The 24,157-nt window shown below is 48.2% G+C and overlaps 1 protein-coding gene across 1 annotated transcript in view; it reads left to right on the forward strand.

Annotated features, from left to right (window-relative positions):
* Nucleotides 1-20,352: 20,352 nt before the first annotated feature.
* Nucleotides 20,353-24,157, forward strand: part of LOC119329668 (proteasome subunit alpha type-7-A) — a 4,675-nt gene continuing 870 nt past the window's right edge. Inside the window, exons 1-2 of the mRNA XM_037602735.1 lie at nucleotides 20,353-20,641; nucleotides 20,751-21,165. Coding sequence (XP_037458632.1) covers nucleotides 20,469-20,641; nucleotides 20,751-21,165 — 588 coding nt within the window. The 5' untranslated portion in view covers nucleotides 20,353-20,468. The remainder of the gene's footprint in view (nucleotides 20,642-20,750; nucleotides 21,166-24,157) is intronic.

Genomic DNA, 24,157 nt, shown 5'->3' on the forward strand with positions numbered 1-24,157 from the left:
CTACAGAGCAAGTCATGACAATCTAAGCATACACCCATCAAGAATACACAAAATACAAGCTAGACATGGCAAGAACAATAACATAGCATGCACGGATCAACTACAACATCCTCGGCAAAATCGCTAACAAGTAGACAATCTGCCCAGATTCACGAAATAGCAAAAGTAGAGCTCGATTGACTCAAGATAGGGTGCTCCATAATTGCAACAAAGACATGGATGGATAGAGCACTACAAGATTAACAAAACATCCTTACTGATCATCCTCAAAAGAGGCACGGATCACTAGGAAACAACATGAACATATGTCATATTGAGATAAACAGCTCAAGGACTTAGTGGAAATGCTAAGTCCCTGAAATTAGCATTAACGAATGCTCCACTTTGCAAGCTTGTGCTAGTCACCACACACATCACAAAAATACATGTGTTGCACCTTTGAATAGATGGCAAAACATATGACAAAACACATGTAGAGCTCAGGGCATATCATGCACACAATAATCATGGCAAAAATGACAAATATCTAATTGGAGCAGCAGATCTGACAATTATCTCAAATAGCACTCTTCCAACAGCATTTCGGGCATCAAGATGAACTCAAATGAAAATGATGCAATGAGATGAAATGATCTGCTCTCTGAGACGAACATTTTGATATGCTATATGCCCAAAACGGAGCTACGGGTGCAAAGTTACAATGCGATGAACAAGGGCATATGGATCTGGGAATCGGGGACTTAGAAGAAAATTCCACCTCGCGGATTAGGGTTGACCCGGGCACGCAAAACGAGGCGGTGGCGGATCTCGCCGGAGATGACGACGACGGCGGCCCGCGAGGTCGGGGCGCCGGATCCGGCCCTCCCACGGCCGGATCTGGCCGGAGGCGAGGCGCGGGCGCCGGGAGGAGGCGGCGGCGGCGAGGACTGTGGCGGCGGGCGGCGGAGCAGGCCGGCGGAGGAGGAGCCACCGGGCGGCGCGGGCGACGGGCTCGCGGGGGCCCGACTCGGGCCTCCCGGGCCAGAGCGGCGGCGGCGGGGGCGTGCCACATGTCACGCGCCGATTGGCGCGGGCGCGGCGGCGGGATTTGTCCGGCGCGGACTGGACGTGTCCGGCGCGCGGATGGAGCGGGGCTAGGGTTTGGGGGAGAGTGGAACCGCGAATTTTTTGGAGGGTCTATATATAGACATAGAGGGAGCTAGGAGTGTCCAAATGAGGTGCGGTTTTCGGCCACGCGATCGTGATCGAACGCTCTAGATGATGGAGAGGGTTTTGGTGGGTTTTGGGCCCAAATGGAAGGGTGTTGGGCTGCAACACACACGAGGCCTTCTCGGTCCCTCGGTTAACTGTTGGAGCATCAAACGAAGTCCAAATGGTACGAAACTTGACAGGCGGTCTACCGGTAGTAAACCAAGGCCACTTGGCAAGTCTCGGTCCAGTCCGGAAATGTTTAAACCCCACACACGAAAGAAAGGCAGAAATGACCACCGGAGGAGAACAGAGCGCCGGAATGTAAAACGGACAACGGGGAAAATGCTCGAATGCGTGAGACGAACACGAATGCAAATGCAATGCACATGATGACATGATATGAGATGCATGACAATGACAACAACACACGGAGACAAGAACCCGAACCCGAGAAAATAAAATAACTTAAGGCCGGAAACGGCAAGAGTTGGAGTACATATTGGGTAAATCATATCCGGGGTGTTACAATATCCATGACAGATGTGAGTTTGTTAATTAAGGGTTTATCTAAGGTGGCAACTTAAACACGCATCTGGGTGGATTGAGGTACCTGGGTATTCCAGGATTGCCTGTTTTTCTTTATGGACCGCCACCCAGGCCCAAAGGGATCATGAGATTTTTCATACTAGAAACTTCCGTGTGCAGCCACAAGCTATTATGGGCTCTAGCATAGTTGATTAAGTCGTGCGAACTCTTACAGGGTAGACTAGCAGATGTAGGAGAAAGTAGGTGTAACGGTCTATCCATCGTAAGGTGCTAGCGCTTCTGAAAGACTATGTCTCAGTCATCCGTCTTCTCAAACACCATTTAGTGCGAGAAACCAAACGGAGACGATCGAGTCTTGTGGGGAAAAGTGCGCAAACCTCTGCAGAGTGTATAAACCAATCATGGTTAGCCGTGTCCCCGGTTATGGACATCTTGAGTATCTAGTACTTGGATTATCATGTGAATCTCAACATGTTACTCTAAATTAATTTTGTTGGGTTTGTTTAATGATCATGCTTAATTGCGATTGAGAATGTTGTCAACTATTCTCAATGTTTAACAACCACCATGATAGTTAAATAAATTTATTCCTTTGAAGTAGGGAAAATTGGCTTTACGCAAAATTGTAACCATAGAGCTTTCCACCAGCCAAATATGCATATAGTTTAGCTGTTTCATTCCATTATTCTCTATGTGTTACTTTGCCAGCATATTCCATGTGCTGGCCCATTTCGGGCTGCAACGTTAATGTTGCAGACTTTTCAGACGACGATTAAGGAGTTTTAGGTCGTGGTTCTATACTCAGTGATGCCGTTGGAGTTGATGGACTCACTTATCTTCCAAGCCTTCCACTGTTATTGTTATTAGATGGCCTTAAGCCATATTTATCATAATAAGTTCTCTATGGAGACACGATGTAATAAGTGTGTGAGTGCTACTCTATTATAAATCCTCCAAGTACTGTGTGGTGTCAGCATTACTGATGCAGGGATGACACCTGAGCACAGAGATCAGACTGTTTGAGGTCTGGTCGCTACAAACCCCACCTAAGCACGAGCGGGGTAGGCAACAAGGAGTCAAGCCAATTTTTGGGAAATAGACCGTGAACCAGGTAGATCACTATTTGATCCATGGGTGGGATAGCCGGTCGTGGTCTCAGTAGGACGGTTGCAGTAGTGACATGTGGAATAGCTAGTTGTGATAGGTGAAACAAATAGATTTGTACATACAAATATCCTCGAGGGCAAGGTGAGCCAGTGTAAACTCTAACTTTACATCATCTTACAACAAAAGTATAGCACTAAAAACAACATAACAAACAGAAATACAACATCACTTATGACATACTCCCTCCATTTCTTTTTAGTCTCCATATAAGATTTGGTCAAAGTCAAATTTTGTTAACTTTGACTAAGTTTATAGAAAAAAATATCAAGATTCACATCATGAAATCAATATTGTTTGGTGCATCATGAAATTAACAGGCCCGGGCCTTGCGGCTGCTGGCGATGCTTCCATGTGCGCTGCCGAGGCGTACTATGGACCTGTTGCGGCCTCGTCCACGCCCTGGCCGCTGGATCCTCGTGTTCCTAGCAGCCCTGCATGTGATCAGATCAGGAAGGAGTCACAGGAAATTCACACAATTGCATGGAAGCGAGAGTTTGTAGGCACCATGATTCCTAATCCCTCTTCTAGGGGCACCGACGGGAGGGATGCTTCACAATACAGGAACCATCAGGCGACCGGAGTAACTCATGTTAAACTTTGTGATCCACCAGATTGTGATCCATCACCAGATGGGCGCTCCCTGAAGATGAAGAGACCATCGGCGATGGAGACGCCCAGGATACTAGGGGTATCTACCATGAACCCGGAGCTTGGTGGGGGCGATAACGGGGCTCCCTTTGTGGATGCTGCCCGCCCAAAGCCGGCTGATGGGGAATTTGTGGTCATGGCAGAAACAGAAGGCAAGGAAATCAGTGGGATGGAACAAAGACATTTGGAGGCAACCGGCCCAGGGGCCGCCGGTAACCTGACGGGGCCGAGTGTGGCGCCCCGTTAGGAGCAATGATAGGACTGAGTTGGAACTGTCGAGGCATAGGGGCGCCTCGACAGTTCGTGACCTCACCGCCCTTGTGTAGAGTCATCGTCCGCAATTCGTTTTCTTGTGTGAAACTAGACAATACTCAGAAAAGTCCACCACCTCTCGCATCGCCTAGGCATGCGTGGTTTTTGCAGCGTGAGCAGTGATGGACAAAGTGGTGGATTATGACTGTTTTGGAATGATCAATTGTCAGTGGAGATTACAGATAAGAATGAAAGAATTATTGATGCTAATATCCACGCCTCCCTGTCTAACCCTGTGTGGTGTTTAACATGTGTGTATGGGGAACCTCGAACAGAAAATCGCCACCGTATGTGGTCCTTGATGTCAGAGCTGTGAGCTACCAGTGACCTCCCATGGATGCTCATGGGGGGCTTCAACGAAACCCTTTGGCAATGTGAACATATGTCAGCCACCCCTCGCCCAGCTAGTCAGATTGCCGCTTTCCGAGAGGTTGTGCAGGACTGTGAGCTTCATGACCTTGGGTTCTCTGGTGTTCCTTTCACTTATGATAACAAGAGAAGAGGAAGAGCAAACGTGAAGGTCAGATTGGACCGGGCTCTAGCTGATGATAGATGGAGAGATATATTCTCGGACGCGACTGTGGTACACCTTGTGTCCCCTTGCTCGGACCATCTTCCACTCTTAATCCACCTGCAAAAGGAGGATTTCTTGCTAAAATGTAGGCGCACTAGCCAGTATGAAATTTTCTGGGAACGAGCCGGCGAACTTCCAGAATTAATACGGAGGGCATGGGAGGCAACACAGACCACCGACAACCTTGCTTCGGTCACTGTAGGGTTGAGCCAAGTGATGGAAAATCTGCAAGGCTGGAGCAGGCATAAGTTTGGGAATATATTGCGAGAGCTCGACAGCACACGTAAAAAAATTTACCAGTTGTTGCAGACAAATGGAGATCAGCAAGAGATTAGAAGACTCTTTGATTGTATGACGAACTGCTCTATAGAGAAGAGCTCCTATGGCTACAGCGATCACGAATTAATTGGCTCAAAGAGGGTGACCGAAATACGAAGGTCTTCCACAATAACTCTGTATGGCGGGCATGGAAAAACAAGATTAAGAAGCTAAAAATGATGAGGGAGTATGGCAGTCTAACCCATCAGTTATGGAGCTGATGGCGTCCTCTTTCTTCAAGGAGTTGTTCACTAGAGACCCATCATTGAATGCAGATGAAATTATCAGCTTACTGGAGAAGAAAGTAACGGATGAGATGAATGATTCACTTTGTAAAGATTTTTCTGAGCAAGAAATTTCTGATGCGCTGTTTCAAATAGGTCCCCTAAAGGCTCCAGGGCCGGACGGGTGCCCGACGCAGTTCTATCAAAGGAATTGGGCAGTTTTGAAGGACGCGGTTGTTGCGGCGGTCAGGCTATTCTTTGCTACAGGACATATGCCATCCGAGACTAACTCCACGTCAATTGTGTTAATCCCAAAGTCAGACCAACCAGAGACACTCAGAGAATTTCAACCTATCAGCTTATGTTCCGTGCTCTACAAAATAGTGGCCAAATGCTTAGTGAACAGACTTCGACCACTTCTTGGTGACATTATATCCCTGAACCAAAGTGCCTTTGTCCCCGGGCGTATGATTACTGATAATGCGTTGGTGGCGTTTGAATGCTTCCATGCAATTGAGCACTGCAAAAAAGAACATGAATCTTTCTGTGCGTATAAGTTGGATCTGTCCAAGGCGTATGATAGGGTTGATTGGGACTTCCTTAGAAGAACGATGCAGAGTTTAGGTTTCGCTCCCCTATGGGTGGAATGGATAATGTCCTGTGTGACCTCGGTGAGCTACTCGGTAAAATTCAATGGAACCCTTCTTGATTCGTTCTCCCGGTCCAGAGGTCTTCACCAAGGTGATCCACTATCTCCTTTTTTGTTCTTATTTGTCGCTGATGGCCTTTCTGCTCTCATGCATCGTGAAGCAATCTAGGGCACTATCACACCACTCAAAGTATGTCGTCGAGCTCCGGGGATCTCCCACTTGTTGTTTGTTGGCGACACCATGATGTTCTCCAAGGCTGGAAGTGAACAGGCAAAAAGGGTAAAACATGTTCTAGAGGTTTATTCTAAAGGGACTGGCCAAGTGATCAACCCTCACAAAGGTTCCATGTTGTTCAGTCCTACTTGTCCAAGAACAGTCCAGCAAAGCATTAAGGGTACACTCCAAGTTACTCAAACGACATTTGAAGCGAAATATCTTGGCCTCCTGACGCCGGAGGGAAGAATGAGTAAAGGGAAACTCAAAAGTTTGCAAGAGAGATTAGCAAAGAGCTTGATGGAGTGGGGCGATAATCATATGTCCATGGGTGGTAAGGAAATAAAAATTAAAGCAGTTGCCCAAGCTCTCCCAGTTTATATCATGAGTGTTTTCAAGGTACCAGCTGGCCTCTATGAAGAACTTACGAGGATGATTCGCCGCTACTGGTGGGGTGCAGAAAAAGGCAAGCAAAAAAACTCATTGGGTAAGTTGGGACAGTATGTTGCGACCCAAGGGAAGAGGGGGGATGGGATTTAAAGATCTAAGGTTGTTCAATCAAGCCTTGCTAGCACGTCAAGCATGGCGTTTAATACAATTCCCGGAGAGCCTATGTGCACAGGTCCTACGGGCCAAGTACTATTCGTTCAGCTCCATCACGGATACAGTCTTCACAGGTAATGGATCGTGGACGTGGTCTGCCGTTGAATATGGGCTCGAGCTAGTTAAGCAGGGATGTATTTGGCGTGTTGGCAACGGAGCAGAGATACACATCTGGCGCGATCCTTGGATCCCAAGGGGGCCTTCGTTTAGGCTGATCACACCAAAACGTCGATGAATGGGTGGCAGATCTCCTCAATGGTGATGGCTCTTGGAATAGAGCACTTCTCAGGCAACATTTTCTTCCAGCGGATGTCACGGAAATTCTGAAAATTAAGCCCTCTCTCCACTTGGAAGCGGACTCTATTGCTTGGCAACCAGATAAGCAAGGTCAGTTCTCGGTGCGGTCTGCTTACAATATGGCTCACAATCGGATCATGGCTCAACAAGGAATTGGAGAGTCAAGTGCTAGAACAGATGGATCAAGACCTGCGTGGAAGCTGCTATGGAAATGTGGGGCTCCATCGAAGGTTCGCGTCTTCGCCTGGAAAGCTTCTCGGGAGGCACTGGCTACTAGGGCAAACAAGAAGCATCGACACATGGAGCTGGATGGTATTTGTACGATCTGCGGGCAAAAGGAAGAAACGGCTCATCATGCTCTAGTCTGATGCCCTCATGCTTAGAACTTGTGGGACGCAATGCGAAGGTCTGGGATTTACCACCTGTTGAATCTCCCAGAAATAAATAGCCGGACTGGTTGTTAATGCTGCTACAGGAGCTGAATGCACACAACACATGCTTGTACTCATGTTGCTATGGCGCGTGTGGTATGTACACAATGAGCTTACCCATGAGAAGCCAATGATCCCCGTTGAAGTGTCTAAACGTTTTTTGTGCAGCTATGCGGAATCACTACTCATGATCAGTCAGTATCCGCACACATATATCATCAAGGGGAAGCTACCAAATATATTGGAAGGGGCAATACTGCATAGCACCAGCAGCGAGTCAAGACGTCCGACCACGGCATCATGGGAACCTCCGCCAGAAAATCATGTCAAGCTAAACTTTGATGGATCGTATGTCGCTGCCGACGGTTCTGCAGGAGCGGGCATGGTCCTGCATGACCATACTGGCTAGGTGATCTATGCCGCTTGTAGATGGCTCCTAAACTGCCATGGGCTGCTCGAGGCTGAGCTCATTGCATGTGAGGAGGGACTCAAGTTGGCGTTGCATTAGTCCCAGAAGCCGCTACTAGTGGAGACGGACTGTGCTGAAATTTTGTCTCTGATCAATGCTCGCCCACCTGATCGATCGAGAAACATGTACCAAGTGGCTGAAATCTCGGACCCACTGAAGGAGAGGCAAGCTCAAGGCAAGCTCAAATCAAGAATATTAGTCGGACGCAGAACAAGGTTGCACATGCTATGGCATCCATTGGACGAGCACAAGAACGAACGTCATGTTGGTTAGCAAATGTTCCTCCGGAGATTAGCATTATCATTGTGAATGATTGTAAAAACATTATCAATTAATGGTCACCTCACGGTCAATTGCATGGATAGACAGAAACCTCCTACGGTCATCCAGTTTGGTTTGGGTCTTCCTGGCTGCTCCTTCTTCGCTTTTGATGGTGACCTACCTGTTCGGGAGGTGGCTCCTACGCTGTCCAATGCGGCTATTGTCTCTGTCAAAGACCAAAAGATCTCCCCCCAAACTCTGCTGGAAGGGCTTCGCATCTGGGATGTGGCTAGTTGGGACTGGCAAGTTGTGCAACTGTCAGAGTTTGACTTCTCTGTGGTGTTCCCCTCCAAAGATTGCCTACGAATGATTGCTTCCTACACCAGCTTCACCTTACCTCTTAATCAACTGGTGGTTTCTGTCAAAGCGGCTGCATCCAACGGTACTGCTGTTGGTCCTTTGTCTCAAGTGTGGGTGTTGATTGAAGATCTACCTGCTAGTCTGCGCTCGTCTGTTTTCCTCATGTCCTTTGGGGTTTTGATTGGGAAACCCATTGAGGTGGATGAGGAGTCTTTGAACAAGGTTGGTCCTGCTCGGTTGAAGGTCTGGTGTGTTGATCCTGATCGGGTGCATGGCTTCATTGATGTCTATCCCTCTCCCAATGGCATCAAGTTGCGGGTGCGGGTGGAGGGGGCGACAGCGGCTGCTCCACCTTCCCCCCTCCTCCTGCTAACCCTTCGGATAAACATGACAAGGAAGGGGATGGTTCTTTTGGTGGCCCCAATCAGAGTTTTGGGTCTAATCTCCGCTTCACTCAATCTGAATGGGATAGCCTGGCAGACTCAGAACGTGAGATGTTTCATTCTCAAGCACCTGCTGGTGATGCTCCTCGTGAAGATGTAGTGATTCCCCCTTCAGTCCAGATGGCCCCCTTTGCTGCTGCTGATCTGCCTAAAGCTCCGCCCTGCTCGGATACTCCTGTGTCTGCTGCATGCTCCAACCTCCCGGCTCGCCCTGTCTCCCCCACTCATTCGGGTATTGAAGATCTCCCTAGATCTCCTACTCGTGATATGATGGAATCACAACACCCCTCAAAGAAGAAATCCTCAGTTCGCAAGTACTCGGCTAAGAGCCGGACCTCCTCGGGCTCGAAGCAATCTATGACGGGGATCTGTCGGCGTCTTGATCATGATCTGGGATCCATGTCCCTCTCGGGCCCCCACGCTGGCTCTCCTGCTGCGCGGTCGCCTGCTATCCGCTCCCTGGTGTCCACGGCCCGCAAAGGTAGGCGGGTTTCACATTCTGGTGGCTCGATTCTGGAAAGGGTGGAGAAGCGGGCTGCGGCGAAGGACCTCCCTCCCCCCAGGTACCTCCCCATCCCCATCGGTCGCTGTTTCTCCGGTTCGGGTGGTTTTACCTTCGATGTCTGATGATCATCTTTTAAACATTATGTCGGACGTGGGTTTGGTGGTTGATACTTCTGTTGGCTCTCCCAGTTCGCTCCTTGCTATTATTCGGGCTAATGAATTGGCCCAAGCTACCATTGCGAAAGCCAAAGAGGCTGTTGCCTCGCGGGTGGCGGATGCTGGTTGTGTTGTGGGGGAGGCTTCGGGTGCTGGTAGTGGCCAGCCCTCATCCTCATCCTGCCTTGCTAAGAGGGGTACTAATAAACGATCTAAAACCTGTGTGGCCCCCAGCAGGTCGAGCCTCCGTATCAAGAACCTTTCGTATAAATGAGGGCCTTATTCTGGAATATTAGAGGGTTCGGTGCTAGGGGGCGCCGTGACCAACTAAAAGATTTGGTTCGTTCTAACTCTATTGACTTTGTGGGGCTGGTTGAAACGTTTAAGGATTCCTTTACCCCCAGTGAGCTTTCTGCTATCGTGGGTATGGATAGATTTCAGTGGCAATCTTTACCGGCTTCGGGCCACTCTGGTGGGATTCTGATCGGTTCTAATAAGGATATTTTTGACTTTGTTGCTTTTGATCATGGGTTTTATTGGGCTAGTGTTGTTCTCTCGCATAGATCTATGAATGCCCTCTGTGAATTTATAGTTGTTTATGGGCCCGCGGATCACTCATTTTCGCACCTTTTCCTTGATGAACTTTCGATCAAGCTTGAGTCCTGTTCTCTCCCGACGGTGATTGGGGGAGACTTTAATCTTCTGCGATGCCCTCTTGACAAGAATAATGATAATTTTTCCTGGTCTTTAGCCAATGCTTTTAACGACTTTATTAGTGTCAATGCCATTCGGGAGCTTCCTCGGGGGGGAGCCCGCTTTACTTGGTCTAATCATCAGGCGAACCCTATCAGATCCGTGCTTGATCGTGTCTTCCTATGTCCCAGTTGGGATGCCTTGTTTCCTAGGTCATCTCTTGTAGCTAAATGTATTGTGGGGTCAGACCACACCCCCTTGATTCTGGATGATGGTTCCATTCGCAATAGACCTCCGACTAGATTTCAGTTTGATGCTTCTTGGCTGTCTGTTGATGGCTTTGTTGACATGGTTGCGGCGAAAATCTCCCAATCCCTCTCTCACAACCCCCGCTCTTTTGTCCCTCTGGATGATTGGCAGTCATGTGCCTATGCTTTATGAAAATTTCTTAGAGGCTGGTCGCGTAACCGTGCGGCGGAGGATCGCCACTCCAAAGCCTTCCTTGAAAATCAGATCCTGGAGCTGGATCGTACTGCGGACTCTATTGGGCTCTCGGATGATGGTTGGGCTGTTCGCTATAATTTGGAGGCCGCTCTTCTGCAGCTGCATCATCAGGCTGAGATTTACTAGCGTTAGAGGGGCACCCTCAATTGGACTCTCAAAGGAGACGCTCCTACTGCTTATTTCTTTGCGATTGCAAATGGTAGGCATAGGCGTTGTGAGATTAATAGCCTATTGATTAATGGTATGCGCTCTACAGACCAATCTGTGATTATGGCTCACGTGGTGGACTTCTTTTCGTCTCTGTTAGGGGCTAAACCTCCATCGGGCCTGTCCATCTCCCCCCACCTCTGGAGTTCTGGTCTTAAAATTTCTCCTGAGGAGAATGCTTCCTTGATGATTCCGCTCTCCGATCAGGAAATCTGGGATGTGGTTAATTCTGCCAATACTAATGCTGCTTCCGGGCCTGATGGCTTCTCCATCCCTTTCTTTCGGAAATTTTGGCCCCAGTTGAAACAGTTGGTGTGTAACGTTATTCAGGGTTTTTGTCTTGGTACTGTCGACATCTCTCGCCTGAACTATGCTGTTATATCCCTGATCCCTAAGGTTAAGGGTGCTGATGTCATTTCCCAATTCCAGCCTATAGCGTTGATTAACAACTTTGCCAAGTTCCCTTCCAAAGGATTTGCGAACCGGCTGTCTCCGGTAGCTCACAGAGTTATTAGTCCCTTCCAATCTGCTTTTATCAAAGGGCGCTTTATTTTAGATGGCATTCTCTCCCTTCATGAGATAGTTCATGACCTCCATGTGCGGAAATCCAAAGCTATCATTCTCAAACTAGACTTCGAAAAAGCGTATGACTCGGTTAGCTGGTCTTTTCTCAGGCAGATTCTTCTTGCCAAAGGTTTCGACGGTGCCTATGTTCACCGTATCATGCAGTTGGTCTCGGGTGGCCACACTGCAGTTGCCGTAAATGGCGCTATTAGCAACTTCTTTGCGAATGGGAGGGGCCTCCGCCAAGGGGATCCGGCCTCCCCTGTTCTTTTCAACTTTGTGGCTGACGCTTTCTCCTGTATGCTCTCCAAAGCGGCTCGATGTGGACACATTATTCCTGTGGTCTCTCACCTACTTCCGGAAGGGGTCTCTCATTTGCAATATGCGGATGACACAATCATCTTGGTAGAGTTGGACAAAGCCTGTATTGCCAATCTGAAATTTATTCTGTTGTTTTTCGAAGCTGTTTCTGGTCTTAAGATCAATTTCGCCAAGAGTGAGGTTATGGTGACGGGGGTTGACTAGGCGGAGGCCTTGCGGGTGGCCAGACTCCTCAACTGCTCCTTAGGTTCCTTTCCTTTCAAATATTTAGGTCTTCCTATCTCTCCTGGTCTGCTTCACGCGAAAGACTTCGCTCCGGTGGTTGCTAAAGTGGGGAATAGGGTGCTTCCTTGGAGGGGTAGGTATAATACCAATGCTGGCAAAGTGGCTCTAATTAATTCTTGCTTATCCTCTCTCCCGTTGTTCCTTATGGGCTTTTACCGTCTCACGGATGGTGTGCATGCTGGCTTCGACAAACATAGGGGTGGCTTTTATTGGAATTCTGCAGATAACAAAAGGAAGTATAGGTTGGTTAAGTGGCAGCTTATGTGCAAGCCTAAAAACCTTGGGGGGTTAGGCATTATTAATACTCGGGTGATGAATATTTGTCTGCTCATTAAGTGGTGGTGGAAAATTATGATGGTTGGGGCCGATGTGCTGTGGTTTTCGATTCTTAAGGCTAAATATTTTCCTAACTCCAACCCTATGTTTGCCCCTGCGCGGCGTGGTTCGCAGTTTTGGAAAGCCCTTGTTAAAGTTCGGCCGATTTTTTTGGAGCATGTTAAGTTTTGTGTGGGTAATGGGTCTGCTATTCGTTTTTGGTTAGATTGGTGGTCCGGGGATGCTCCCCTGGCTGTTAGCTTTCCGGTTCTGTTCTCTTATTGCCCCAATCCGCAAATCTCCATCGCGGAGGTGGCTGCTAATAATTGGGACTTGGCTTTTCGTCGGGCCCTGTCTCCTGAAGAGTTGGAAGAATGGCAAAGTCTTTCTGCCCTCTTCCCTGTGCTCTCGGAGGAGGCTGACTCTGTGGTTTGGCCACTTACGGCCTCTGGGCTATTCTCGGTCAAATCGTTGTATTCTAGACTCATTGGTGGTACTACTTCGGCTCGCTTCTCTTGTATTTGGAAATCTAAGGTCCCTCCTAAGATTAAGATTTTCCTCTGGCAAGCCTTCCGAGGTCGCCTTCCTTCTGCTGATCAGATCAAAAAACGCAATGGGCCGGGCTCGGAATTCTGTAACTTGTGTGGGGCTTTGGAAAACTCTAATCACATCTTTTTCAACTGTGTTCTTGCCAAATTAGTTTGGTCTTGCGTAAGATCATGGCTTCGGGTCTCCTGGGATCCCTCCTCTTTCGCAGACACTAGAACCCTAGCCAAATCTCTGGTAGGGGTCACCAAGAGGGTATTCTGGGTTGGCTTGGGAGCCTTATGTTGGGCTCTTTGGACCATTAGAAACAAATTTACTATTGAACTTGCCTTCCCATCTAAGCCTGCTGACGTTCTTTTCAAATCATGTATATTCTTGCAGCAGTGGAGATTATTGACTAAGGAGCCAGATCGGGACGCCCTGGACCTGCTCATCGCCAAAATTCGGGCTTCAGCCTCTCAGATCTCCGGGACGAATCATGGCGTATAAGCCTGGTGCTGTAGTTTGCGGGATTAGGTCTCCTTCTCTCCCCGGCCTGCGTGCCGTGTTTGGCAGCTGCCTGTTTCGTTAGGAATTTGGGCCTATTTAACTTCTCTTTGTGTTTCTGAGACTGTGTGAACCTTGGGTATTCGTGACGCTGCCATGTGGCTTTATTTATAAAGTCGGGCTTTGGCCTTTTCTCTAAAAAAAATTAATAAAATGCTATCCTCGCAAAAAAAACTTTATGAAGTTTGACTTTGATCAAATCTTATATATAGACTAAAAAGAAATGAAGAGAGTATTATGTTACACTAAAAGTAAAGAGTGCATGATATATCCGGATGAAATTCTCTCACGATCAACCATATCATAAGAACTCCCCTAAATAAATTTCTCTTTGGATAGAAGGCTTCGGGAGATTTCTTGCATTATTGACATTTGGTACACCTTGCCTACGTCTAATGGTTATCCTTAAAGTATCGACATCATTATTTGGACTTGGCGATCAAGTTCTCTTCGAGAAATATGGTCCCATATCTTAGATCAATCAAAGTAAGAGGATAATTAGTTAGAAAGTTAGGACTAAAAAGAACATGCACATGAGAGAGGGGACATGAAGATGTGATTCAAACCATGAATTCAAATTATGATTGTCTCTCGACAGTAGGTGTCTAACGACACATCTTGGTTGAACGGCGAACAGGGAAGAGATTGCGAGTTTTCTAAAGCCGAACAAGAACGAAGAGAGGTTTGCCGCCGCCGTGTATATCATAGCGATCATACGAAATAACGGATGCCGAAGAGGCAATGTACGGGGCGATTTACTGCTTGTGGGCTTTTAATTGCCTCCTCACTTTGTATTCTAGCTTAGTGGGTTCGGCCATGCTTTTTTATGAGAGTGGATTTTCTATTCTTGGGTGTACTACGACCGAGTTTGCAGAAAATATATGACAAAACATGATCAAACAAATTCCAAAAAATCTAAAAATTTGAGACATCAAACTTTATCAAATGTTGGAGCATCTTGGAAAATTTGAGCCCAAAAATAACATCTGAGCATCTCTCACTAAAAAAACAAAATCAATGTTCAAAGTTTCGTTCAATTTTTGAGCAGTGATTTCGTCTTTTTAGTGAGAGCTTGTCTAATGTTATTTTTGGCTGAAATTTTGCAAGAAGCTCTACCATTTGATAAGTTGATAAGGTTTGATGTCTCAAAATTTCAGGTTTTTTGGATTTTGTTTGATCACATTTAATTTATTTATTTTTGACAAACTCAGATGTAGTACACTCGAGATAGCCACCACATTCCGTTTTTTCATTGGGTACATACCAAAGAAAAACAGTACACAAGTACGTGACATCAAATTATCATCATTGGGTTCAATTGAAAGCTAACAACTCTACGCTGGTTTCGCCCCTGTGAGGCGGACATTGGAGCTCAAAGGTCTTCGCAGATGGGAGGACGGCGAGGAGGCGCCGGCGCTTCGCCCGTCCACCAATAACCACTTTTGCTAGGTCCGGTTGTAGATGCTCTAATCAGCTAGCTTGGCGCATGAGCAGCCAGTGTACAAATCTTGCCGTGGTAGGATAATTCAACGTAAAACAGCTGCCATGGCAGTGTACAAAGTTCTGCCAGGACACCTAAAGTCCTATACTAGACAGCGCAAGTTTTATTCAACAGTTCCGTTGGTCACGTTGCCTTGAATTCGATGGACAGCCTCTTTTCTTAGGCCTGCGCCAAGGTCTACCGCAGTAGCCGTGTGGCTGGCTGCTCCTTTCATACTTGCATTCTTTTGTCTTGGGGATAGATAGATAGACTAGGCCCGGTTGACTGGGCAGCAGCCTTGATCCTCATCCAACGGCCCAACAGTCTTGCCCTCGGCCGCAGCCTTCTGATCGTAGGGTTTCTTCTATTTTCGACGGGAGATCGTTGGGAGGGTTTCTTGGTTCTCAAGTGGTCTTGTACACAAATTTCTTGGTTCTCAAGCTTACCTCCTCCTCCCGCCCTAATCCTCGCAGTTATTTCGCCGTTGTTTAATTGACGCAGCCAATGTAGCCGGTCTCTTCTGGCCTGAACTCAGATTCGTATTGCCCAGCGAGCTCCCGGGTCACGGGGACGGGCCGATCGGACGACCATGTCAAGCGAACCGGAGCAAGGCAATGGTGCTGGCGATGACGAACATAGCGGCGGCCTGCCTGAGGACCAGATGTTCGAGATGCTCACCCGCGTCTCCCTCGACGACCTCTCCGCATGCCGCCAGGTGTCTGCCCAGTGGCGCCGGCTCACGTACGAGGCGGCCTTCTCGGCGCTTCACTGCCGCCGCCGCGCCGACGCCGTCGTCTCGGGATACTTCGTGCAGGGCATGGCGCGCAACCGCTACTCCGCCACCTTCGTCTCCATGCACCCCTCCCAGGCCGACGCTGATCCGTCCGTCTCCCTCGACTTCCTGCCCTCCGCGCACGTCCGCGTTGAGGCTGTCTCCGCGCACCGCGGCCTCGCGTGCTGCGTCGACGCCGACGCCGACGCCGCCGCGCGCATGGGCGGCAAGACGTCGTCGGCGCGATGCTACTACGCGTGCAAGCCCGCCACGAGGCAGTGGAGGGCGCTGCCCAACCCGAGGCTGCGCTTCCCCACGGCGGTCACCGCGATGGTGGCGCGCCCCGCCGGCGCCGGCGCCGCGGCGGACTTCAAGATCCTCCGGCTCTCGGTCCCGACGCTGCGTGACCACCTGCGTTGCGAGATCTTCGACTCGCGAAGGCGCGCGTGGCGGCGCTCGGCCGACGTGATGGTGTGGCCGGAGTCGCTCGTGGCCGCCGGCCCGGCGGTGAGGGCCCACGGCGCCATGCATTGGCTACGGTGGCCGGACAGGGTCAGCGCCGCCGAGGACATCTTCGCGTTCGACATGAAGAGCGAGGCGTGGAGGCTCATTGTTCTCCCGCCGGAGGTGGAAGACAGAACGGACAGGTGGGCGGGCAAGAAGAAGCTGGTGACTGTGGAGGGGAAGCTGTGCCTGGTAGTGACCGTGGATGAGGAGGCGGAGGTGTGGGTGATCGCCGACTACGGCAGGCAGCAGGAGAGATGGGAGAAGAAGATGGCAGTGAACTTGAAGAATCTCGGGATGCAGGAAGGGAGAGCCCTTATACTCAGGGATCTCTGCTCATCCGAGGTCGCATTCTTCAACAGTGTATACAGAGTGATCTGGTGATGAAATCGCTCGCTTAATTCTCCTTCAAATCTTCGTTACAATCTTCATTATTCGCAAGCGAAGTGTTACTAATTTTGCATATGTTTTGCAGGTACGATTTTTGGAGGGGCGAGATAGCAGAAGTCCCCGTGCATCACAAATGCATACAAGAAGTTTTCAAGTATGAGTCCGATTTGGTCCCTTGGGACATCGATGAAAACAAAATCTAGACTGATTGACACTGCAAAATTTGCGTTTTGGAAGACCCGGTCTCTAGAATTGTCAATCTTGCAGTGGCATCTACTCTCCGTATCCTGGCCGAGCCTCTCTTTTTCGTGAGAGAAGGAAACAACAAATCTTGATGATGTGGACAAATTCAATTACCTCCGTCTTTGATTATCACCAATTAGCTCCATCATTTATTAACACCGCTTCAGGCCAATAAATTTTGCTAAATTTTGTTGGAATTCAGATGCAATCTAAGCTTAGAAATATGTACAATGCTTGAAGGGTAGAAGTTTTTAAGAGAAATGGTCTGTTTCGATGGACAGGTATGAGATAAACGAGTTGTTCCGTTCGTTAAAGTCGTGATCATTGAAGCTCGGTTCGATAAGCTCGTTAAAGCTAACACTCATTAAGTTGAGTGCTCACGTGTACCGGTAAAGCTGGAAACAACACAAAAGCATTGTATCACATATTCAAAATTTTAACATGTACTCCTTCTGTTTCAAAATAAATGACTCAACTTTGTATTAATTTTAGTACAAAGTTATTATAAAATTGGGTCATCTATTTTGGAACGGAGGAAGTAGCGAATAGTTAAACATGTAGCAGAGTACAACTGCAGCAACCTTTCCCAAAATTGAAACTTTCAAATAAGTAGCACAATAAAAAAAGTTTGAACATGGATGACTTCATGGTTTGAACATCAATGATTAGTCAACCATGTATTTGAACATGGCTGACCTCAAGTTAAGTGTATAGAGAGCATTCTTTTTTGCTTTCAGAAAAGCCTAAAGTCATACTTCCTCCATTCCAAAGTATAGTGCATATAGGTTTTATCAAGAGTCACACTATGCAAACTTTGATCATATTTTATAAAAATATAGATACATCTAGAATACCAAATACATATCGTACATCATGAGTTATATTTTGGTAATGTACATGTGTGTATTATAGATATAGATAGTTTTCTCTATAAACTTAGTCAAAGTTTGATAAGCTTGAATTTTGAAAAAAATAATCTATGTGCACTACATTGTGGAACGAAAGGAGTACATTAACTGTATCACAGTCTTTGCGAACACACCCTTACACAAAAAAATACATCAAATTCCTTGTGTGCCAAAATCTTACTCCTATATCCATTGGTTACGCGCCGTGAGCAAAAGTTCAATGTTGCCTCCTGGCCTCTGCCTCGGCGGAGCAAACATATTTAAACTCAGAAGCTTGTAGAAACAACGTCTGACAAGTCATTGATGTAAACCAGCAGACGCCAAATGCTGCAATCTTCATAGCAAATAGTCGCCCTGGAGAAGAAGACATCGTGAAGATCATGTAGATACTCCACACACCATGAACACCGCCAGACGGATCCACCGGAGACCAAAACTGACCGGATTCAGGAAGTTTCGTCGAAGACACATCTCTGCATGCCACCCACCGGCGCTAACCGCTAGAAAGAACGAGGATAGAACGAGGAGGGCATTATTTCTAAACCAGGGCAACGCCACCGTCTTGTAGCCCCGACCAAGACACAGAGACCCCTCGCCAAATCGATGCATCAGGACACCATCCACAAGTAGGACCTCCCTGCCAAAGCGGCATGGGATTTGCCCAACAACACACTCTGGCGACGGCGAGAGGGGAAGGAAGTGGTTGTAGATGATCTAGGTTTTGTTGGCGGTAGTTCTTGTCCCGCACTTAATGATGGTTTTGATTTAACTAGCAATAATTATATTGTATTGAGCATTCAAGCCTTGATAATTAGTAATGGGCTAGATGGCAGGACCCTTGGGATTAACAACGAGCCAAATGAGTTGCTCGTGAAACATGCAAGCTCGCTCATTAAGCTCGTCTAGAAAATTGATTGTCGACTTGGTTCATGAACTAACGAGCATGATCCTTAACGAGCTGAACTTTTGAGTGCTCGTTAAGCTCGCGAGCAACAACCTTTTCATCCCGCTCCATTGCATGTGAAAGGGCATTTATTCCCTTGTTCTTTTTGGTATTTATAAAAACATAATTGATATTTCAACCACATGCTTGAGTTCTATAAACATTGTCGTCACATGGTGGAATGATGCATGCATTGTTAGACACCCTTAATTTGAAAAAAAGGAAAAAGAAGCGTTTGCCGATAATTTTACTTTTATATTGAAGTCCGTCGTCGATGTCTCGAAGATGGAGGCTACTACCCGAAGGTGAGGAAGAAGAAGAGAAAATTGGCGGCAGATTCAGTCGTGGTGGCACTGCCGTCTCTCCTCCCAAAGGGGAGTGAGCTAAGGGCGGATGTGCTAGAAGGACCAGGACCACCATGGATGGGCTGGCAATGAGATGAAGCTCTTCTACTCCTCCATCCGGAGGCATGGCCTATCAGTGGAGCCCGATATTTACGATAAGTCCTTGATGTATTTGTCATTTGCTTTGTGCTTATGGTAATTGTAGCCCCTGGGACTAAGTGCGGCATCAGCCTCGAATCGGGCTTAGTTCTTCTTTAATGGTGTCCTTCGCCTATTTAGCCACTGATGTTATTAAATATGTCCTCATCTTCTTTGCAGGCGCTGGCATGCCAGAACAACAAGGTGGCCTCTGAGAAATCAGAGTTGCGTGAACAACTTGAGGTCCCACGGCGGGCCAATGGGAATTTGGAGCGTGCGTGTGTATCAAGAAGTATGTGACTTATTTGTGAGACTATGCATTGTATGATCACTGTCATTAATGGTCCCTAGCCGCTTCGGTAATAAGGACGAGACCCTTGAGATGGAGCTCCGGAATCGCAATGAGTTCTACAAGAAGTCTGAGGAGGACGTTGTGTAGCATCAAAACTCGCTGTTCGACACGTCCGCCCAACTCAGACATGCGCAAGAGCACCACGTGCATATGGAGGCTGTCGCGAGACGTACGCATATGCGGGCTTCATTCTTGTATAGTTTGCAGAGCTTGTGTGTCCTTATTCTTTTTATTTTTGTCGCAGTTCCTCTCCCGGAGATTGCCATGAAGGAAGTTGAGGACCTGCTTTGGGCGTTGGCGATGCTGGCATAGAAGATGCGGGTTGCCCTTGCACTGCGGTTGGGAACCTTTGGTATAAGGACCCAACGCTTCTTCGGGACCTGGACGGAGTTCTCACGCGCCTTCAGGTTGATTTTAATTTGGGCAGACTAGTAGTTTCAGGTGAGAAGTGCAGTCTTCATCCTCGGGGACTTGAAAGTTGAAACTGAATTAGAGTCCGGACTGGATCATACGAGTTCACATGCTCGGAATCCATATTGTATCCCTTCTTTTAGAACCTCTTTGATTCACATGATTCTCAAAATACAACAAGAAAGTACATATGATTGGAATGCCATTTTCATCTCAATCCTAGATGATTTGGGATTGTTTGGTTGCATCATATAATGGAAAAATAAAGGAGTTCTTTCAAAAAGTTTTGAGTGGATGCTAGAAACCCAATAGGAAGTGGTTAAGGAAAATCTTAAAAAAAATCCTATATAACTTAGAAAAAATTCCTATATAATTTGATTCAATCATATGAATCAAACACAAACGTAGGATTTTTTAAAGGATTCTAATCCTCTAAATTTCTATGAAAATAATCAAAGGAGCCCTTGGAGGAATTAGTCTTGCCTATGTAGTTTACCTTCTTCTCTCGCAAGAAAGGACAGAACAGAACAGAGTCTCAGTGGCCGTGCCGGACTGCGAAAGTAAACAAACATATACTCACCGGAACTCCCCAAAGCGAAAGCCTCTGTCACCGGCGACGACGCGCACCAGCACCGATGGCCCGCTACGACCGAGCGATCACCGTCTTCTCCCCCGACGGCCACCTCTTCCAGGTTGAGTACGCCCTCGAGGCCGTCCGCAAGGGCAACGCCGCCGTCGGCGTCCGAGGCGTCGACACCGTCGTCCTCGGTGTCGAGAAGAAGTCCACCCCCAAGCTCCAGGACTCCAGGTAGGCGACCTAAAACCCGTCCGTTCCCCCTCCCCGCGCATACGCCGCCGGATCGACCGGATCTCGTGGTTTTCTAACCGGGAATCCCCCCGTCCCTCGAATTTCCCAGGTCCGTGCGCAAGATCGCGAGCCTGGACACCCACATCGCGCTGGCCTGCGCGGGTCTGAAGGCGGACGCGCGCGTGCTCATCAACCGGGCGCGCGTCGAGTGCCAGAGCCACCGCCTCACCGTCGAGGACCCCGTCACTGTCGAGTACATCACGCGCTACATCGCCGGCCTGCAGCAGAAGTACACGCAGAGCGGAGGGGTGCGCCCGTTCGGGCTCTCCACGCTCATAGTTGGCTTCGACCCCTATACCGAGAAGCCCGCGCTGTACCAGACCGACCCCTCCGGCACCTTCTCCGCCTGGAAGGCCAACGCCACCGGCCGCAACTCCAACTCCATGCGCGAATTCCTTGAGAAGAATTACAAGGAGACGTCCGGCAAGGAGACCATCAAGCTTACCATCCGAGCCCTCCTTGAGGTAACTACCTCACAACATATTATCCTATCCGACCAGGAGCTAGAATCATACTGCCATTTTATTGTATTTTTGTTAAATGTGCGAGAAGCAGAATACCAATAGTTGTGTCAATCAAAAAAATGGTAATGGCTCATCTGAGGACAGATGCTCCAAGAGATGCCAGATGGATTATGGAGAGTAATTAGCATAGGAGAAGGACACACTGTCAAAAAAAAAGAACCTAACCATATGAGAAGGACACATTTTCATTCTTTTGAATGATATGTCAATTGACTGATTAATTGCCGCACCATGCGGTGCTGACAATGGAACTTAGCTGCCCTTACTCAAGGTGTTAGTGGAATGCGCATGTCTAGAGTTTCTGTGTGTTCTTTTGTTTTATCAACAAACGAAGTGCTTGGTGTTAGTCATGTTTTACTGGTTATAGAACTCACTTTTAATACAAACTTAGGTCAGTTTCCTGATGCTTGTTGCATTCAAAATATTATATTAGTAACTGCTCATGTGAAGATAGACGTTCTAACACATGACAAATGGGGGAGGATTTTTTTTTTCAATTCTTACAAGTGATTATATGCCAATTGACTGACCTAACTGGAAAGCTCATGTCTAGAGTTTATATGCATTCTCTTTGCTCAGCCAGCAAAGTGCTTGTTGTTAGTCATGGTTTACTTGTTATAAAACTCACTTTAGTACAAAGCTAGATCAAGTTCCTATGTCTGTTTTTATCGACTGCATTCAAATTGCAATGAAACTAAAATTGAGTGAGATAGGAGTGATTCATGTATGTGCTTGCCACTTTAGGGTGATACTTGTTCATCTGTACTAACGAGAGTACATGTTCATAGGCGTCATCTGTTGTTTTGCTCCTGCAGTCTCAGCAATAAATTCATTTGCAATGCCAATTTCATCTACACTTGTATGTTATTGCAAGTACTCCCTCTGAGTGACCTAAAACGTCTTATAAAAGTTTAAAGAGGGGCTATTTGAGTATAATTTTCTTTCAAAAGTCGGTTCTCTCATGTCAATAGTCTAAGAACATCTACAACCGGACGCCCCATATCCACCCCAAACGCCCGGTCGGCCTGCCCGGTTACTGCCTGGACAGAAAGAAGCCACACCAGCCTCCTCAAACGCAGCCCAAACGTCCGGACTGTCCGGCAACCCCCATACCCAGCCCATATGTGGGGCAGATATGGAAAGGCCTGGACGCGTCTGGACACCGCCGCCACGTCGGACTGGTCCACTATGGCCCACGCAGTCCCCACCCTTGTCCCCACAAATACCCCAGCCGGACGACCGAACCCTAGTCAAACCTCACTCTCTTGACCACTCTTCTCCACTGCCATCTCCTCCCCTTCCTCTCTCTGCCCCATCCCCTCCTCTCCGCCATGGCCTGGAACGGATCCGGCAGCGATTCCGACGAGATCGACTAGGCGGCGCTCTCCATGGACTCCTCGAGCTCGTCTGCGCCGGACGACGAGGAGCTAGCACTCCGCATTGCCCTCCGCCACTCGCGGATGGACCGGGGCGGGAGCTCCTCCTCGTTGGTGTTGCCGGCGGCCCGGGTGGGCAGCTGCAGCAACGCTCTAGCCTGCGGCCGCACGACGCGGTCCATGCCTTCCCCGGTTAGGCCGCGTGGCGATCAGTGGCGCCGGCACCGCCAGCAGCTGCTCCTTCCGGGTGGCGCTGGCTGCTCGTGCCTGCAAGGCAGCTGGAGTCTGAGGGTCGCGCGTATCACTACAGAGGGCAGCGCAGGCCACTTCCATCCGCTCTGGCTGCGGGTCCTGCAGATCTACGCCAGAGCCGCTACCGTCCGCTAGCGACGACGACGAGACCCTCCGCGATGCCATGCGCTGCTCGTACACCTCGGCAAAGACGGACGCCCGTCGACGGCGTTGCAAAAATGTGGTGGTGTTCTGCATCGGGCTCAAGGAGTCCGAGAGGTTGGTGAGTCAGAGGCTGGCGGCTTTTGCCGCCGCATGGCTCGTGAGGGAGCAGCCCCACGCCGCCCGTCTCATGGCGTTGATCATCTTCTCCTCGTCCTCCTCGGCAGTGGCATGACTGACGACGATGCTCCACCCGCCGCCAACGCCTACGCCTATCTACGTCGGACTGCTATGTTTATATGTTCTATGATGATCTACGTAGTTTGCATGCTTTTGTATGGATTTGGGGACGGACAAATGGGGGTGTGGTTGTGGACTGGGGCAAATGTGGGCTGCTTGGTCACTGTCCGCGGATGTGCCCGGATACGTCCGCGGGCGTATAGGGCCGCAAATTAGGCAACCGCGGCTCTAGATGCTCTAATACTTGTGTACGTAAAATTTTGAAAACTTGGCTGTGCTTTGCCAATTTTATTATTGCTTTTGTATAGCATACAGAGCATGTAACTGCGTTGACTCTGTATTGTTGCTTTTGTACTTGTGTATCATTGCACATTGTGTAACTGGCATACTTTGTGACTCATTTAGTGAAAGAAAGCCACTCCCTCTGTCCTATAATATAAGGTGTTGTTACGACTAACGTACTCATATATTGGTTATCATAACATCTTATATTGTGGTACTGAGGGAGTATTACTTCTTGGCTGGCAGAGGTTTCCCAGAAGTACTGTAGCGCATATAAGATGTAGTATAAATGTGTGGTCTTTGTAGTATCTTTGGAGGCAAATGCATATCTGCCATCCCAAATATATGTCCCGGAGAGCTGGCATTTTCCATCTCAGATAATGGACAGAGATAATATGTCTGGGTCGGCCATGCCTGTTGCTGTGTTGCCCGAGACCTGTGACCAAAAATCCATGTAAATCCTCAGTGGGAAGGCAAACATTACATGAGAGTACAGTGTTTAACCTCGATTAGCCCTAGGCTTTTGCTGGCTCTGCCTAGCATGTTAAGTTAACACTACAATTGACACAATTAATCTCATGTTTAAATGCATATCCTCTTGTATCGTCAGGCTAAATCTTTGGTTTGTCTTCTATTGATAA

The sequence above is a fragment of the Triticum dicoccoides genome, chromosome 7A, assembly GCF_002162155.2.
Source record: "Triticum dicoccoides isolate Atlit2015 ecotype Zavitan chromosome 7A, WEW_v2.0, whole genome shotgun sequence".
NCBI classification, from domain to species: Eukaryota; Viridiplantae; Streptophyta; class Magnoliopsida; order Poales; family Poaceae; genus Triticum; species Triticum dicoccoides.